The sequence below is a fragment of the Alosa alosa genome, chromosome 23 (genome assembly GCF_017589495.1).
Source record: "Alosa alosa isolate M-15738 ecotype Scorff River chromosome 23, AALO_Geno_1.1, whole genome shotgun sequence".
In the NCBI taxonomy this organism is placed as follows: Eukaryota; Metazoa; Chordata; class Actinopteri; order Clupeiformes; family Clupeidae; genus Alosa; species Alosa alosa.
This window is the reverse complement of record NC_063211.1, coordinates 22,755,288-22,773,729: the sequence shown is the minus strand read 5'-3', so window position 1 is coordinate 22,773,729 and position 18,442 is coordinate 22,755,288. Positions and strand designations below refer to the sequence as shown.

The 18,442-nt window shown below is 43.5% G+C and overlaps 1 protein-coding gene across 2 annotated transcripts in view; it reads right to left on the bottom strand.

Moving 5' to 3' along the window:
• Window positions 1-1,916: 1,916 nt before the first annotated feature.
• The window catches only part of gpc6a (glypican 6a), a 125,701-nt gene continuing 109,175 nt past the window's right edge, over window positions 1,917-18,442 (bottom strand). For both annotated transcript variants that reach the window (XM_048235431.1, XM_048235432.1), the window contains 3 exons: window positions 8,672-8,802; window positions 5,604-5,779; window positions 1,917-3,574 (listed from right to left, as the gene is read on the bottom strand). In XM_048235431.1, the coding sequence (XP_048091388.1) occupies window positions 3,363-3,574; window positions 5,604-5,779; window positions 8,672-8,802 (519 nt within the window). In that variant the 3' untranslated portion in view covers window positions 1,917-3,362. The remainder of the gene's footprint in view (window positions 3,575-5,603; window positions 5,780-8,671; window positions 8,803-18,442) is intronic.

Sequence of the window (18,442 nt, the reverse complement as noted above, 5' to 3'; positions counted from 1 at the left end):
AGGGTTGGGTAGGAGACGTTATTGTGAGTTACATTGATGAAAAGTCCACATGTACGTCCATGACTCTGTCATTAGAGCTGTTCACCTTTAGTGATGTATTAACCTCTTACTAGTGTTATATTCACCATAGCACACAGAATGGTAGCGAACAGAGGCCCATTGTCCGTCCTAGCAAACAACGAGAAACCACTTAAGGAGCTATACATTCAGACGAATTGGACTAATTTATCCACGAGAAAGAGACAGGTGTGCGTACCTGATGTGCTGTTCTGATAACAATACACCCAGCCCTAACAGACTCTGAAAGGTGAAAGAGAGAGGGGGGTAATTCTCTACTGGAATGAGGGGCAGAACACTTGCTCTGTTTCTCAAGCTAAGAGGTCCTTTGTGGTGTGTGTAACAACAAGCCCTTTTGGTACTCACAGTCCCTCTGCCCGAGATGTGGGATTTCACTTCTGAACAAACACTCTCTCATTCTCTCTCTCTCACACACACACACACACACACACACACACACACACACACACACACACACACACACACACACACACACACACAAAAATAGACTACACACACTCTAGAGAAAGAGCAAAAAAGAGAAAAGAGAATCCTGGCGTAGGTCTCTGAGGAGCTCCGAATAAAAGAGGTCTCTTTCCATCCCACAGCACAAGGCCCTTCACACAGGCTGCTCAGCGTGAGGAGAGTCACTACACTCACACACTCACTCAGCCCACCCGTTTTCTCATTTCCAAATCCGCCACAACGTTCTCTCACTGGCTCACTCGGGAGGAGGGGTGGTGTCATCTCGCAAAGGCCTGGATCTCAGACACACATAGGCACACACACACTTGTTCCTGGTAGGCCAACCAAATCAGCTACCCCCCCCCCCCCCCCAACATTGTTTGCCAAAAAACATGAACCCCTTCCAAATCGTGCACCTCTATACTCAGTGTAGACCTGTTTTTGATTTATCTTATCTGTTGTAGGGGGATATACTTTCGGGAAATCAGATTTTGAGACATTCCAGCTTCCAAGCTGCAGTGAATGTAATTCGGGTAAGAACACATTAAGAAGAAGTATTTCTAAGTGAGGGGTCTAATTTCTAACATAAAAAACAGAGCCACTGACAAAAAGGGAAAGACTAAAAATTTGTGACTCAGTTGACATCTTTCTTAGGGTGTTGGGTGAAAATGAGGGTATAACATTTGGCAAGCAAACACAACCGCAACCCTCTGTAATGATATATTCCCTGTATGTTGTGCCACTCCAAAGATACTGAGTTTTTATTCCCTCCTGAAAAGTCCTCATTAAACTTCAATTCCAATCACGGACAGAAAGGTATGCCTATTAAATATGATTGACACATACAGTATTCACTTTTTGCAGGGGTCTTTGTTTTCATGTTTTGGTGAGTGTGGCTCATTTTCCCCGATTCCAGATCAGTTCTTCCCGTCATTAGAAATCAAAGTGCCATCACGACAGTAGGAACGTGGTTCAGAACAAGACCAGGGAAGTGACTAGGGCTGATAAAAAAAAAAAAAAAAAAACACTGTTCACTGCTGCTCACAAAACAAGCTTACAGCAAGGAGATGAAAATATGAAAAACGTACATACATTGAAAGTAATACAGGGGCCATGGCATCAAAAGCACACACAAACTGAAACGCAACATGGAAAGTTAAACTAAAAAAGGATAAGATTGTGATGAGCTTTTAATGGGTTGACAGAAAGGACATAATGTTTACAGACAGGTCAACCCTGAGTGAATAGATAAAAGGTTAATTTCTGTGGTTACAAAAATAAATGATTAATACATACTTGGTTGAGGAGATATACTGATGCACTTCGAAAAGCAAGTTTGGATCTACTAGCAAAACTCAACCCCCTAAACCCCCCTGTTCCCCTAAACTTCTCCCTTCCCCCAACACCTAATCTGAACAGGGTAGAATTTGTTAAGTTTTAATTAGATATACAGTTCACTGTGAGGTGACACTGATAGGTGTGCTTTGCAGTGATGAGTTTTGGATGGTGGGGTGTTATCAGGTTATTTCATCAACACATTCATGTGTCATAATGTCACAAATGTGTGCACTCTGGATGAGGACTTCATTCACACACACCAGATTAACGGTAAGGGAATTTTACTTAGTCCTCCATTTGCAGTTAGACTGACTTCACCAAAAACATCAATGCTCTCAAAAAAAAACTAAAGAAAAAAAAAGAAAATAAATTAATGCCTGCATTTTAAAGGAACAGACTGTTAAAATCAGCATAATAAGCTCTGTTAGATATGATGTTAATTTAGATCCAATGTTGATAGAGGCTAAAATATAGCTATTTTCGAAAATATAAATAATTTTTCTTTTCTCTTCATAAGAAAAAAAAAACAAAGATTATATTAATAAAAAGATTGAACCAACCAAATCTGTGCAAAAGCTGAAGTTGTTTATACTAAGCCTTTCATGTAATGTTTACTTTCAAATGTGTGCAAAACTGTGTTAAGCTTTCAACTCTAAAATTCGTTCAAATTTCTCTTCAATCACAGCAATGACACGCCATTTGTGTGCATATGCAGAATTAAAAGCTCGGAGAATCAAAAATAACAACCTTCTCATGTTTACTCACAGTAGAATGTGAGTATCTGCACATCACTATTTGTTGCTCTGGGTTGGAGGGGCTGAACAGGGCAAAACAGACTTCAGGGATTTTTTTTTCTCTTTTTTTTACATTTTAAAGGTTCCATTTAGTCAGTATAAAACAAAACAACAAAAAATAGAATTTATTTTCTTTTTTGAATCTTTTTTTGTCCTTTTTGTGTTTCTTTGCTGTACTCCGACTGAGCGAGCTGCGCCTCAGTGATGGAAATGAGAAGAAAAAGTAGTTGTTGGCCGTGATCGAAAGCTGTTTTGATGGTGGCACCGGGCATTCTTTGGAACAAGCAGGATGCAGAGGTGCACACTCTCATTCGTTTCTCCCCTCGCAGTGAAGCTGCTCTCCACCTGGGGGGTTTCTCTCATTTCAATTTCATTTGACGTTTTTCACTCTCTTCACCTCTCTCTCTCTCTCTCTCTCTTTCTTGTTCTCTCTTTCCAACGTATTTAATTTTTTTCTCCATTTCTTTTCTATTTTTTTTTTTTTTTTTAGTAAAATTGTCCGGTTTGGGAAAGGCTGACAGCATGAGCGTCCACATCTGTGCTGCTGCGCTGTCTGACGTTCAGAGAGTCCATGGTGATTCCTATCTGCCCTTGTCTCTCTATCCCTCTCTCTCTCTCTATCCCACTCTCTCTCTCTATCCTTCTCTCTCTCTCTATCCTTCTCTCTCTCTCTATACTTCTCTCTCTCTCCCACCCCTCACACTACCATTATCTCCACTGCCAGAGCAGGACCAGCTGCAGTGCCAGTGACGTGAGGAGGACAGACGAGGCGGCCACACAGGACGTGGCGTGGCCAGAGGCGGCCTGACCATCGCTGCGGTCAGCGCTTACCACAGGGGCCTCGGTCCCGGTGAACTCGAACTCTGTGGTGCAGCCTTCCGTACAGCCGCTCCCGCTGCCCGAGCCACTGCCCTCGTCACCTGGGAGAGAACACAGGTGTGCACACACACACAAACACACACAGAGGGATTGAGTACACATAGAAAACACACGTGTGCAAACATAAAACCATAGGCTCTGTCTTCAGATGATGTAGAAATTCACACCCAAAGAAGACCCACAACACCCACAGATACGTATACTCTCACTCCAAAACACCCAGTCACACACACACACACACACACACACACAAAACACACACACACAAACAAACAATGTAAGTGAGTGAGAGCATCTGCAAACACACTTCTAGGCCGTCTGAAATGACAGCACACATACTCAAGGCTGAATCAAGGTGTAAATCCTTTCCTGTGCTTAGAGGTGTCCACTAATTGTCCACCGAGAGATCTGTGACAGTAAACACTGATGTGGTGGTGGCTGATGCTAACCACTGTGCTCTCGGTTACAAGGTTAGGGCCAGCTCGGTTTGGCCAGGACGTCACAGTGTTAGTCCCCTTGCCTGAAGGCATCATTGTTGCTGAACTGGGCCACTGCAAGGCCTCTTAGACTGAAAGCCCTGGATCCTATTTCACGTGTACAACAGGGCTTGTGTATGCAAGTGTGTGTGAGAAACAGGAAGAAGGGGCGTTTTGGCACTAATCACTGATGATGAAATAAAGCGACTGAGACAGAGTGAGTTGTTTTGCAGGCTTACTTATTTGACAACAATACATATGACAAAAAGCAGAATGCTTCCCTGTTTGGCATGGCACTTCAGTTATGTTTGTGCTTGGAGGTCAGATAGTCTCTTCAATGAACATTTACAACAGCATGAAATGGGAACAATATTTGTTTTTACATGAAATACTACAAAACAAGCTCCATAGCATCATTCTCATGCTTTGTCTAATCCTGAGAGGAGTGTTATCGCCTGTTATGTTTGGAGGGTTTTATTTATCTGTTTTTCTCTCTGTGTTTTCCTTCTGGGAGGCTTTGGGAAATTTGTAAACACATATTATTGGTTATATTTCATATTTAACTCATTTTCCAATAAAGCTGTCTGACACAAACCCAGCCTGAGGCCTGTGGTTGTCATTGAAATTGTTTCATTTCACAAACAGTTCATTGATTCTGGGTAAAATGAAACCCAAAGAAGTGAAACATTACTGTCATTATGTCTTCACTCTAGCTCTGCTGGAAAAGACACCTGCTTAGGATGAGACATGGTTGACATGTAAGGCTGTTGTTCAAACCCTCTGCATGACACATTGAGTAAATGCCACAAAAGACAATGTCAATATGAAATGGTCCAGTTGAGAACCATTGCTAAATTAAAGCCCTCTGTCTTTTTCGGACCTTGAAACACTCATACACGCCTTCGTCACATCAAGGCTGGACTACTGTAACTCACTGTATGTAAGCCTCACTCACTCCACCCTCAATAGACTTCAAATAGTTCAAAATGCAGCTGCTATTAAGTGGGTCTAAGAAACGTAGCACATAACTCCTGAGTTGGCTCATCTGCACTGGCTACCTGTGGAGCACAGAATTGACTTTAAAATGCTAATTTTTGTTTTCAAAACCCTCAATGGCTTGACACCTCAATATCTATGTGACCTTTTCAACCCTTACTGTGCTCCACGATCGCTTAGGTCCTCTTCTCTCAATCTCGTCTGTGCCCCCAAAACAAAGGGTCACAGAGCTTTCACTGTTGTTGCCCCCCAACTCTGGAATAGTCTACCTACCCACATTAAGTCCTCTCCCACCACTGACTGTTACAGACTTTTATTTAACGACTTACAGACTTTTATTTTCCCCCAAGCTTTTAACGTGCCATAACCCCCCACCCCATCTACCACCTTATTGTGTTTTTATTGTTTTTATTTTTTGATGAAGGTTATTATTAATATTAATATTATTATTATGTTTTTGCTTTGTTTTTATATGTGAAGCACTTTGGGTCAATTATGTTGTGCTAAATGTGCTATATAAATAAAGTTGACTTGACTTGACTCATAATCCATTATGTCTATTTTATCTAGGTGCCAATGTGTTGTAGTGCGCACTCACTGGAATCTTGAAAGTAGATGTCGTTGCCGTTGTATGCGTTCCGTAACTTCGTGGTCATCATGCGGAGCGTCATGATCTGCTGGCGGATGAAGGTGTCAGGTCGAGTGATGTCCACCTCCACCTCGGGATTGTGCAGCTGATTTGTCAAACCGTCCTTCACTACTTCAGGGAAGTACCTGCAAAACAGCCCGTTAAAAATGTAAGAATCCTTTTGAAATGCAAAACGGTGTGGCATATAATATAATCAGAATGATGGAACATTTAGTCATTCTAATGACATTCCACTCACACTCAGTCTCAAAAGTCATTCACAGACTTCTTGTTCATTCAATATCCTTTACTGCCTTTGTCACATTTTCTATACATTTTCTACTGGTAATGTCCTCTTCACACTGTCTAAATTCATTACAACTGTCATTGTTACAATGCCTTCCTGTGCATACATAATATTGTAAGCTTCTTTATGGCAATCTCATGTTGTTGAGTGCTGCATATAGCCTAGTGTATGTTATGATCTGATACTAAAATATTATGTATCATATGCTTCCTTTATTGACTGGTGTAATAAGCAGTATGCCTTGCCAAACACACACACACACATGCACACACACACACACAGACACACACACACACCTCATTGCAATGGACATATAGGGGACACTTCAGAATTACACAATGCCAGTACCATCTTTGAGAAAGTGTCCACACAGAAAGTCATTAAGTCGTTTAAAAAGTGGCGAGCAGCATGAAGGTCCCTTTGAGCTGGAGAGTTCTGGAGTGGCCATAAAACTGGGCAGCATAATGAGAGGAGACAGCCCATTACGCTCCGTCCCCCGTTTCTACTTGTGTCGTCTCATTGCTGGGGCCATCAGGGGGGGGTGAGGGACAAGGGCTTCCGTGTTTTCCCAACTCATCTCCTCTGCACGCTTGTTTACCTCCTCTGACTGTCACAGCTGGTAAATGTTTGCGGAGAGATCACTGGCACGGAGGTGGGGTGGGGGAGTTGGGGGTTGCTGGGTTGAGGTCACGGGAGCAAGCTGGGGAGACCTTTGACTGAACCCACCTGAAAACGCTTCCACCAGCGTTAGTGCGCAATCCTGTAAGATTCCTTCACTACTGAGTACGGCATTGCGTGTCCTGGATTGGATCGAGTGCTTTGGGTGGCCTCTAAACTAATTCACTGCTCACTGACCTTAACACAAAATGTAGAGGACAATAACTCCATCCATATTTTATGTTTGAGAGAGTTCTTCATTTTTAATTGTCAGAAAAAAATGGATTGGCTTAAAGCAGTCCAGACATATTTTGTAGCACAGTGACATTTCAAGTAAGACTCAAAGCAGAGCGTCATGGGAACGTGAAAAAAGGGAGAGGAAAGGGGGCTTTCTCATGTGAAGAACCACCACATCACAAGTAATAAGCACCTTTTATCGTTTCAAGACACCCACAGTGGCCCTATTAGTGGTTTCTGTGGCAGACTCCTGTCTATTGGGAAGAGGGGAGGGAACCAGTGAAGTAAAAAAGGATTTTTATGACACCATCTGGTAATGTTATCACTCAGGGATGGGAAGGCCAAAGCAGGGGGTGAGGCTGGTTGGCCTGCCAGGCTTTCCTGCCTGGTGTTTAAAGACTCCATGCAGATATCCAGGAGCAGAATGTCCGGTTCAGTTTTGGGAAGAGGGTGTGTTGAATATCAACTCCAGTTTTCCCTCCATAAAGATGACGTGTCAGCATGTGTGTTGATAGAGCAGGTGAGCTGTCAGTTGGTTTCCTGCATGTAAATGCACTCATAGCTTGATCCTGCCTTGCAATGCTATACAACTATAAGCACTAATACATGTAAAGCTACTACACTAAACCAAAGAAATAGCTTTCATAATAAAACAGCAGTTGGCCATATCCCCATTCTCACTGCACCCTTATTGCAGTATTCAAATTGTGTCTGTCATTCCCCACTTTGGAAGGACTTACTCAGGTGTGCCTGCAGGTGCATGGCCGTACGCACTGTGCGTTACTCAACAACGAGAGAGAATTTCCCCTGTGCGCGTGTATTCACACCAAATTGGCTTACCATAACTTCCCAACTCTGCAGGTTCTGTAGGTGGGTGTGCGTACCACAGGATTCATTCCTGCAGGCGCCCCTGGACTCATTTTGGAGGATTTGTCATTCTGCTCACAAACCACATTGAACATCCATAAATGATTATCTACCTTGGTGGTGTGTAGTGTGTTCTGTTGATGGCAACATCGTACACACTGTTGAAATGAATCTCACACTTAAACAGCAGCATTTCTACCAAACCTGCATCATCGCCACATTTCTACCAGACATTTCCTGTTAGAAACCCATTGTCAGTTCAAAAACATCAGTTGGTGGAGCGAGCAAACCTACAATTTTTCAAGTTGTCAACGACAAATACAAAAGTCCAGATCAGCACTCAACGTAATGCATCTTTTTGCTCAGTGTTGAGTGGCTGTCAAGCTCCTGTCAGCAGAGTGAAAACAACAAAACTATGGCAACAATGATTACACATCCAATGAAACCAGTAGATGCTCTCATCCAGCACTGCATGAGATAAAAGCCAAACGCTTCATAAGCTCTCCAAAAGATGATCTTAGACAACCTGGAATCACTTTAAAAGATACTTATAAAATCAATGAATTATAGATTGATAGTGTAGTAATATTTATGGTAAATGCCAAACTATTTCCTACACTTTGTAATGGCACATTTGTATGGGCTTTTTGTTATACAGTACCAGCTGCTGCCTTATATGGGACACGTGAATGAATATTGCTTCCCCTGGGATACCTTGGATGAAATTGCACCGCCATAACTGTATAAAACTCATACACCCATGTGAGGGGATTTAACCTTCTCACAACCCCCCATAGACACACATACACACACACATGCACAGGCACGCACACACACACACACACACACACACACACACACACTCTTTTTTTTTTTCTATTACATGCATGTCCCTGACAGTGAGATCCTCTCACTCTTGACACTTCCTGTCTGTGGAAGAGAGAGGATGACATCCTGATAGCCATCTTACCTGCCCTTGGTGTGACTGTTCCAGCACTGCTCTGAGTCAGAGCTCACTACCCTCCCTTCTGAGCAGATGCTGTTCGGCAAGCCAGACCAGAACCTCTTGGACTCTTTCAATTTCTCCTTGATATCCACCACCTGCACAAAGACCAATGGACAAAAAACAGGTTTTAATTACACATAACATGTTTATTGTTTGGGGGGATTATAGAGAAGAATAGCCATTTGTGTTCTCCTGGACCAGCACAAAATCATTGGCATAGCACTGGACTGCATCTTAACTTTCCTAAATTCTTGGAAGACTTTTAATCACATCCTGCTGAAGTTAATTTGAGAAGAACGGCTTCACTTGCCCTAGATCACTGACATTATGGTGGCTCAGATAATAGCCAACTGGTACACGGGGCCAGCGTTGTGAATCACAAGTGAAGATAAGTTGAGCTCGTTTGTGTTGGTGGCAAAAGAAGGAGGTGGAGGGGGGATAAAATCAATTCCCGGCTGCATTCCATTCAGTTGAATTGGAGGCACTGTGGTCTTTTTGTCCAGAATCTCCAAGGCCAGACAGGTAGAAAGTAAATTGATTTACAGGGATTATTTCAGGTTTTACCAGTGGACAAAGGTTTTGAGATATTGGAGACTACTTTGTAAAAGCTCCAGAATAATTACAGACTGGAAAAAGTCCTTGGATTGGTTCAGTCTCATGTAGGCAAATGTAGTGTTCGAGCCTCGATCACTTGATTTGGTCAACTATACTTCATTAGACTTTTTGTATGTTCAGACATAACTGCACAGTGCTTAATCTCAAAGCCACAGCTTCCTTTAAATATATTTCCCTGATGTCTACCTCACTTTCAACAAAGCTGACAAGTCAAGATGCCGCAACTACAAAAATAGATAGAAAGAAACACTCTTTGGTGTTGGATGCAATTCTGACTGTTTATTTGGTGTTATCCAGATGCCATCAGTAACACTCAGACAGATGTTTTTCACAGATGCCCCCACATAAATCTGTGCATGTGCAAAGAACAACTCAAAATCCTGGAGATGAGCTGTGGTTACGTGGTGGTTGAGGAAAGCTATTTTAAGCTATTTTTTCTGAAGATCTCTAACCTTGAACATAAAACCAGTGAGACTTAACCACTTAGGGCAGGACGTAAGTAGGTAAGGTAAATGGATAATGCATGTCCAGCACAACGGCCACTCAAAGTGCTTCACATAAAGACAAGGACGAAGACAGCATCAACTATCAACAAAAAGGTAGACAGGTAACCTTAGCGACAAGTCTTCCACAGACAAGGCACTAGTCTTCAAGTGCCAAGTAATCTCTCTGGTCGTACTGTACGGTGAAGGCCAGCTTTGGCATCTTCAGCCCAGACCTCAGGAAGGTAGTGATGGATCCCACAGAGCCCAATGGACACTAAGATAGCCTGAACACTGCAGACTGTATCAGCCAACTAGCGACAGGCTTATATCATTAACCTTAAGGCAAAAACATCCTGAAAATAATGTTTCTATGTAGAGAAAAAGTTGAACTTAAATGACAAAACAATATAAAATAAAGATGCCAGAAGAAGCAGTGTGACTTGCCTGTGCACCTGTATCCTTGCAACGGTTTATATTATTGTACTTTTCTGATGAACACAATACAGGATTTTTGAATTCATTTTGATAGAGTATTTGGATATTGCTTGACATTGTATGTCTTAATGCCCAAGAATATATCAAAACTGTGTCAATATATACATGATGATAAATTCAAAACAACATTTGCATTAATGCATAAAAATCACACATATCCATTGATTCTTTGGTAGTATTTCTAGGAGTGAGATTCCCAAGGATGCTGGGTGTGAATTATTGATTGTGTTTATGCTCTGTGCCTCACTTCACAAGATGAACTGATTGATGTTTATCAGTCAGCAATGAAGTGTTCCCCCCCTCTCCCGGAATTCTGATCTGCTACATAGAAGATGAGACACAAGATTAGAAGTTGCCTGTGGTCTAGCCTCGACACGAGACACTGTACACGACAGCTCAGTTAAACATTTGCAAATTACATCACTTCGTCGTACTCTGAGATCACAGCGTTGATGTGCTTCGTGATTTGGTTCTTTACATGTTCTAAGCCGCTGACAGATGTGTCGAGTGCATAGGTGATGGGTGGCACCTGAGGCCTATGACAGGATCTGCTCATGCATGTTGGTGTCACCTAGGGGGATTCAGAGGTGCTTTGGGGAAGTGCCTGCTGCGACAGGCAGAGCTCTGCTGGATACTCTGTCACCTCGCCTGATGTGTCAATCTAAGCGCCACGGAGCACTTTCCTTAATGCGAACACTGCACAGACAGCCACATCAACCTCAGGATGACAAGCTCTTTAATTGGTGGGTAATTGCAAACACAATCCTTCACCCACATGGTAAATGTGGTATATATGTAACATACTGTATTTGTATGAATAATAGACCTCTCTGAAAGTATAGGGTGTGAGCATCCACTCCACGCTGTTCATAGATGCTGCCATATTGGTAGCTGGTGCCATGACATGTTTCTGAAGGAACAGGTCTGGTCGAAGACTGACAGTTGTGGCCAGAGACTCCACTCCTCTGGGAAGTGAATGTGACGGGGTCGTGTCAACGTCTCCATTAGACAGATTCATCATATCTTTCATATATTCCCTCTCCATGCACCCCCAACACCGCCTCAGGAGTCCTCCTCATCCCTCTCTGTGACTGATGGGGGCTGTCTCATCACAGAAGACCAGCAGAGAGAGGATGTGGAGGAGGAGAGACACTCTGGAGATGGTGCCTATATGTGTGCATCCAACACAGGTAAAAGAGTGAAGATGCAGATAAAGATCTTAATGAGAATGTGTGTGAGTGTGTGTGTTGGAGTGTATGTGAATGACTCTATGTGTGTGTGTGTGTGTGTGTGTGTGTGTGTGTGTGTGTGTGTGTGTGTGTGTGTGTGTGTGTGTGTGTGTTTGAGAGAGAGTGAGACAGAGGACAGTGGAGGAAGGGGAGGAAAGACAATGAAATCAAAGAAGATGGGGAAGAAGGAACAGAAACAGGGAGAAAGGAAGGAACAACAGACAAAGACTGACAGACAGAATAAATGGTGAAACTGCCATTGAACTTTCAATCCTCTGATGACCAAAACAAAGCAAAGACTCAACTGGCCATTCGGCTGTCCGGGCCTTCTCCTGTTTCATAGTTTCATTACCACATGGACCTGGCAGTAAATAAGCCTGCCTTCGATACAAGTGAGCGGGACGGAGACAGTGGAACAGGAACAGCAGGGCATTCTGGGATGGCGCACGCCCTCACACCGGCACAGTGATCATTAGCACACAACCCCGCTATGAGCTAGGTTAACAGGCAAGATGGCTGCCCACCAGAGGCTCATCTTTCAGCGCCAGCCCAAGGCCCCCAGCAGAGTCTAGCCGTCGCCATTACTCACTCTCCCCTTACTTACAATAAAGCTTCAAAATGAATTCTCCCTCCCCTCCTCTTCCCACCCTCACCACAACTGCCTTCAGTTGACTTGACACTGAACCTATTTCTGCCTTGCCCCTACTGGCGTGACTAATTTTCACTTATTCGCTCTGCATTTAATAGTGTCAATTGGCATCTGCTCTTGGCAATGCCGCAACACAATAGGCACGTGTCGTCAAGGCTGACAGGGACACGTAGTCTGTCTTCCACCTCCTGTGAAGTGTACCATGCCTAACAACACCAACAACTGGCGTAACAGGGATTTTTAAGTTGACGACGAGCTATGGCTGTGAGGGCTTGATTTAGCTGTGTGGGTCGCCCCCAATTTCAACAGAAGAAGAAGAAAGCAGGTGGTAATATTAGCATCATACAACATAAAGTGGCTCCTTTAGGTGTTCATGTATTGTCGAAAAGCACAAAGCTGTCTGCCTCAAGGTTAGCACTCGCAGTTAGGTTGTGTGCCAGCGGTCGTTGGTGTCTTAAAACTGGTTCACCAGACAAAGTGGTCTATTTTCATCCCTGTTTTATGGATTGGATGGAAATGAGGTACAGTAGTGCAGTCACTAGTCTTTCACTCAATCACACACTTCACAGCCACTTGAGTTGGTCCAGAGGAGGTAGATTCATTAGGATTCTGAGGAGCCATCATTTAAACATTGAAGTGTATGAAGCACACTGGAAGATATCAGAGGAGGTCTTTGCAAGGAAATGGACAATACAAAATTATACTTCTTGAAGCCAAATCTCCAATCAGACACATACAAGCATGCACAGACGCACGCACATACACACACACACACACACACACTTACACATTATGTGAATATACACACAAATACAGTATATCCGCACATTCTCTCTCTCTCTCTATCACACACACTCACTAACACACAGAGAGTATGCAACATAGGTTACACACACATAAATACAGATACATAAGACAAGCCTTGTTTATTCTAAAAGGGACCATCTTCTTGGATGGGATCCATTTTCTGGACTAGGGATTGGTAGCGGTGGCAGAGGCGGAGGAGTCGGTGGCAGTGGTGTTGGATTACTGGAGCTGATGATGTTGTTTTTGCTAAATACCCCCAGGAGATGGCCATGTGACACTAATGCAATAGGAAACCCCGCAGTGCTTTCACAATGTGGGGACTGGGGGGCACAAACCATTCACGGTAAACTAAATGCATTCATATCAGCTCCGGTTTCAAGAAGATGTGCATGGGCCAAGGAGGGCTGCTGGTGTGCTTTTAAATGACATCCACAGGATAAAAATGAACGTCATCCGCTTGTTTAAGGTTGTGATGAAATGGGGAGAGAGATCAGAGGGTTAAGGGAGGTATGCTAATCTACATCCAACTATGATGTCAACTATGTCTGATCACTGTTCACAATGAATGGCATTTTAAAACAGGCTGTGAAAACATAATAGGCTTTCAATGATTTCTAATGAATATGCTGAGCTAGTGGTGCAATGACAAACCTCAGAGTAAACAACTCATTACAGTATGAAGGGGTAGACATGCTTCACCATTCATGCCCATTCTGTGCCAATTAGTCACAGATATATTAATACAAGGGCCCGCCACTGAATCTATTGTGTCTTTTTTTGTTGTTTGCTTTTGCTCAGAATCTACGACAGTGCCCCCCTGCTCTCCAGTGTGTTACATGCCCCGGGTGACTACCCTCTTGGAAGCCACGTCAAATGGCTTCTTGAATCACTGGAGTACTAAGGCGGTCCATGCTCTCACTGTTGCACATTAAGCGTACCCTGCGCTCCCACAAGCATCCGCGCCGGACGCCTCCTGACGCCTCCGCCAAGGTCCTGGCTCAAGTGCCCTCGCCCCAGCTGCACATCAAAAGGTTGGCGCTGCAATGGCGGCTTTTGGACTTGCAACCCCTCGGTCGCTTGCCGACTTGCAACCCCTCGGTTCGCTTCTGTACAGTTGGAGGCCTGTCTGCTACCCCCATCAGAGTGACCTCTCATTAGCCGTGTTTGTTCTCTCCCTCGGCCCCTTCGCCTGCCCACAGGACTAGCGGGAGCGTGCTAATGCACTTGTTTCATGCTGGCGCAGATAAGGAGCATGGACAGCAGCAGAGTGGATTCGACTAATTGGGCCGGGGATTACGCAGCATGATATTACACTGTTTGTGCTTCGCCGTGTGAACATGTCCCTTGGTATTTCCATTTTTTTATTCTCCTCTTCATCTTTTCTTATAAGGAATTTTTCAAATGAGAAACATGCTTTTTTTTTCTGGTGTATTGGAACACCATGTAATGTGTAATAAATGAATGTCACAGCCATGCAACTCGGAGAGATCTACTGCACATGCAGAAGCACGGTGGACACGGCAGCTTTCACACAGGTCTGACTGATCCATGTCAGTATCCTCTGCCACTCCGCAGAACGCTTCCTAAATCACAGTTGGAGGATAAATAATTTACAAGTGAATTATATATAGCATGTCTTCTGGCCGCCCTGGGGTGATGGCAAAGAAAACGATGCCTCGGCACGTTTTTATGAAGATCCTGCATTTCACAGACAGACCACGCACAGACAAGATGCTTCTCGGGTTGCAGAGGTGGCCTCCGGTTCCTCGGCAATGACTATGTGTGTGTGTGTGTGTGTGTGTGTGTGTGTGTGTGTGTGTGTGTGTGTGTCTGTAATGATGGTGGTGCAGGTGGAACGGACGTGACTGAGACACACCGCCTCCCCTCTCACACAGCCATCCTCACCTCACCCCCCCCCCCCCCAACTCCTTTCCTGCCACCTCTCCTCCCTCCGGCCCCATGGCAACTCCTGGACTTTTTATGGCCCCACGCTCGGCAGGCCCCGTCCCTTGCCAAGGTCTGAAAGGTGATCCCAACAGGATGTGAGAGAGAGAGAGAGAAAGAGAGAGAGAGAGAGAGAAAGAAAGAGAGGAACACAGCGATTGCTTCCTTTTTAGTGCCTGTCACCAGGGGCTAGCACAAATTGCCACAAACCGTTTAATGACACCGGCTTTCATGTCTCAGCCCGACAGTGCAGCCGTCAAGACCCTGGCTCTGTGTGTGTGTGTGTGTGTGTGTGTGTGTGTGTGTGTCTGTGTGTGTGTGTGTGTGTGTGTGTGTGTGTGCATGTGTGTGTGTGTGTGTGTGTGTGTATGCATGTGTGTGTGTGTGTGTGTGTGTGTGTATGCATGTGTGTGTGTGTGTGTGTGTGTATGCATGTGTGTGTGTGTGTGTGTGTGTGTGTGTGCATGTGTGTGCGTGTGTGTGTATGCATGTGTGTGTGTGTGTGTGTGTGTGCATGTGTGTGTGTGGTGTGGGGTCGGGGAGGAAGATGACTAAGGCCCTGGGGAGAAGGTTAAGCATGGGCAGAGACTCCCCTCCCGTCCTGTCCCTGGAGTTCCAACTGAAGTTAAAATCCGGGCTGGATTACGGTAACCTTGGTAATACCTGAGATTTAACACATCCATCAAGCAAACCGCAGTGAAAACCAAGGGTACTTGCCACTTAGGGAATCACAGTCATGTACCCCCACCACACTGCCTTTTGCAGAGAGAGAAACAACATAACATTAAAAATAAAATAAAAAATCGATTCGTTTTTATTTTGTTAGTCACACCATCTCTGGGATTCATTACTGTTTGCGTATGTTTGCTTTTTTCTTAGGTAAGAGGGAATTTTATGAGTGCTTGAGAATAAGATAAGAGAAAAATACCTCTGTCTTCATCCACTTGCTTACTTAAAGCGATCATATTTCAATAAGTACAGTAGATAATAAAGTGGCAGAGCAAAAATGGACCCCAAAAAATGTCTGTTTGCTGTAGATTTATATGACATAGACATTGTATTTTAAACACTGTGATTTAGCGTGGAGAGAACTGTAAAGCTCCATACTTTGGAGACTGTGATGTGCATGAACTCACGCAAGACAGACACACCTTGCCGGGAATTCAGTTTAGAGATCACACATTCACAACACGGTACAACACCTGCCTTGTCTTGTGCTAAGGGGGTGTTACATACGCTAATAACACAATCTGCCACGCACATCTAACACCAGTCATTCTACAAAAGCAAAAGTTCTAGCTCTTTGTATTGGAATTAACATACTTTCCCAGTAACGACAGAGAGTCTTTTGCTGTTAGGCTGTACTAGGCTAATACGCTTAGATGCCAGACACAAAGCCAGTGTACTGTAGATGGAGAGATGGCTAAAGAAAGCAAGCCTACATGTCTGGATACTGGAGGTTTGGAACCTCATGTGGAATCTTGATTGATTGTACACACTGTACATATCTGTCTACTGTATACGGTTCATACTGAATATCAATATGTATTCTGTTTTTTTATAATATTACTGTTAATACACTGCATATATATATCTATATTACTTTTACTACTATTATAATGTTACTGCTACTACACTGCACATATCTGTACATGTTGTTCATACATTGTTCATACAGCATATCCATATCTATTCTGCTCTTATGGCTACTGCTAATACATTGCACATATTTATATTTAATTTATATTACTCTAAACAATACCACTTTCTTAACTGTATACTACTGTCTACACTGCACTATATGTTTTATACTGTTTATAATGCACCACCTGTCTATACTATGTATATCACATTGCACTTTTCTGCTTTTTTTGCACTTCTGGTTAGACACAAACTGCATTTTGTTGTCTCTGTACTTGTATTCTGCACAATGACAATGAAGTCGAAGGCCATGGGGATCGGATATTTAATGTTGTAGCTTTAAAAGAAAACATCTTAATATTTCAAATGCAAATGCATGGTTTATTCAGAGGTTAAAGGCTATTTAGCACTATGGATTTTGTTCTTGCTAGTTGGGCGATGACAGTGTTATAACTCTATTGAACATGATGAGTACTGACAGGGCAAGTTATGTTCACATGATATTATCACCATTGTCACTATTGGTGAGCTTAAGGACAATGTAACATAATTGTTTTGCAATGACATAATAAAGGTATTTCCTAGGGATTCTACAGTATAAAGGTTCGGGAATGAGGTTACTCCAAGAAAACACCCAAGTGAAATTTTATCACATAAAATATCACTGGAATCAATGCGAGGAAAATCAATTTAGGTTGTGTACAGCAAAACAGCCCAACTTGTATCAACACTGGCACTAGCAATTATTTCAAAGAAGAATAAAAAAGCCTTGTTTTCTCTTTTCATTTTTATCGATTCCATCAAGAAGGAATGCCAGCAGCTCTGCAGTATTTCAAGTGAATTATTATATCACACCACCGATTAACTCATGAAATCATGACTCTAACTTCATCAGGTCAGGACATCCATCAGAGGCCAAATCCTGTAGTGCACCTGTAGAATAACGTCTGCTGAGGACTCTTAATGCACTTTTTTTTCTCACAGTGGTACTAGGTGGACATGATGCTCACTGGCCGCAGTATGGTTTCTACAGAGACGGAGACTCCTGTGAGGCCAGCCATGTAGAGACTGTTGGCTACTCTTTCACAGCTTCAACTTATTTATTATTCATGTGGCAAAAAAAGAGAAGGAGGCGAAGGGCAAGAACAAAAAAAAAGAAGGGGAAAAAAAGAATAGAAAAATCACAAACGGAGAGAACAGAAGGGTCAGGCCTAGAGTAACGGAGCCCATTAAGTCCCAGGATGTCACTGTGGCGTCCAGAACAACAAGATTTTTCCACCCCACTGCTGCTGGAGCTCCATATGCCCAGAGGACTCGGCCTGGACTCGCACGCTCAATACACCGGCCCGCTATTCACAGCTGCCAGAATACCAACCCACTTCTTTTTTTACATCCGATACATCTTCCCCCAAATCAGCTTTAACAGTGAGAAATTTCATGGTACATATTTCTCTACATTTCACCTTTTATATGGCGTAGGTCTTTAAATACAGTGACAGAGCTGGAACTGAAAATAAACTCCAATAGCAAAACAATTCAGCACTGGTACACTTGAATGCACAGCGTGTGTGTGTGTGTGTGTGTGTGTGTGTGTGTGTGTGTGTGTGTGTGTGTGTGTGTGTGTGTGTGTGTGCGTGCACGGTGTGTGTGACAGGGAGAGACCAAGAGAGTCAGAGCTAAATGAAAGGCTAACAGTGACAGTACTAATATTCCCTTTGTGAATTCTTTATTGGGGAGCATATGCCCATTCAGCAGGCTGTGTTCTTTTCCTGGGTAAGCACAGATGGGGAATTTTATACCTGGGTGCCCTGTCCTTTATCCTGCTGGAGGTCACCCAGTGGGAGAACAATGGGAGCCATGGAGGGGAAAA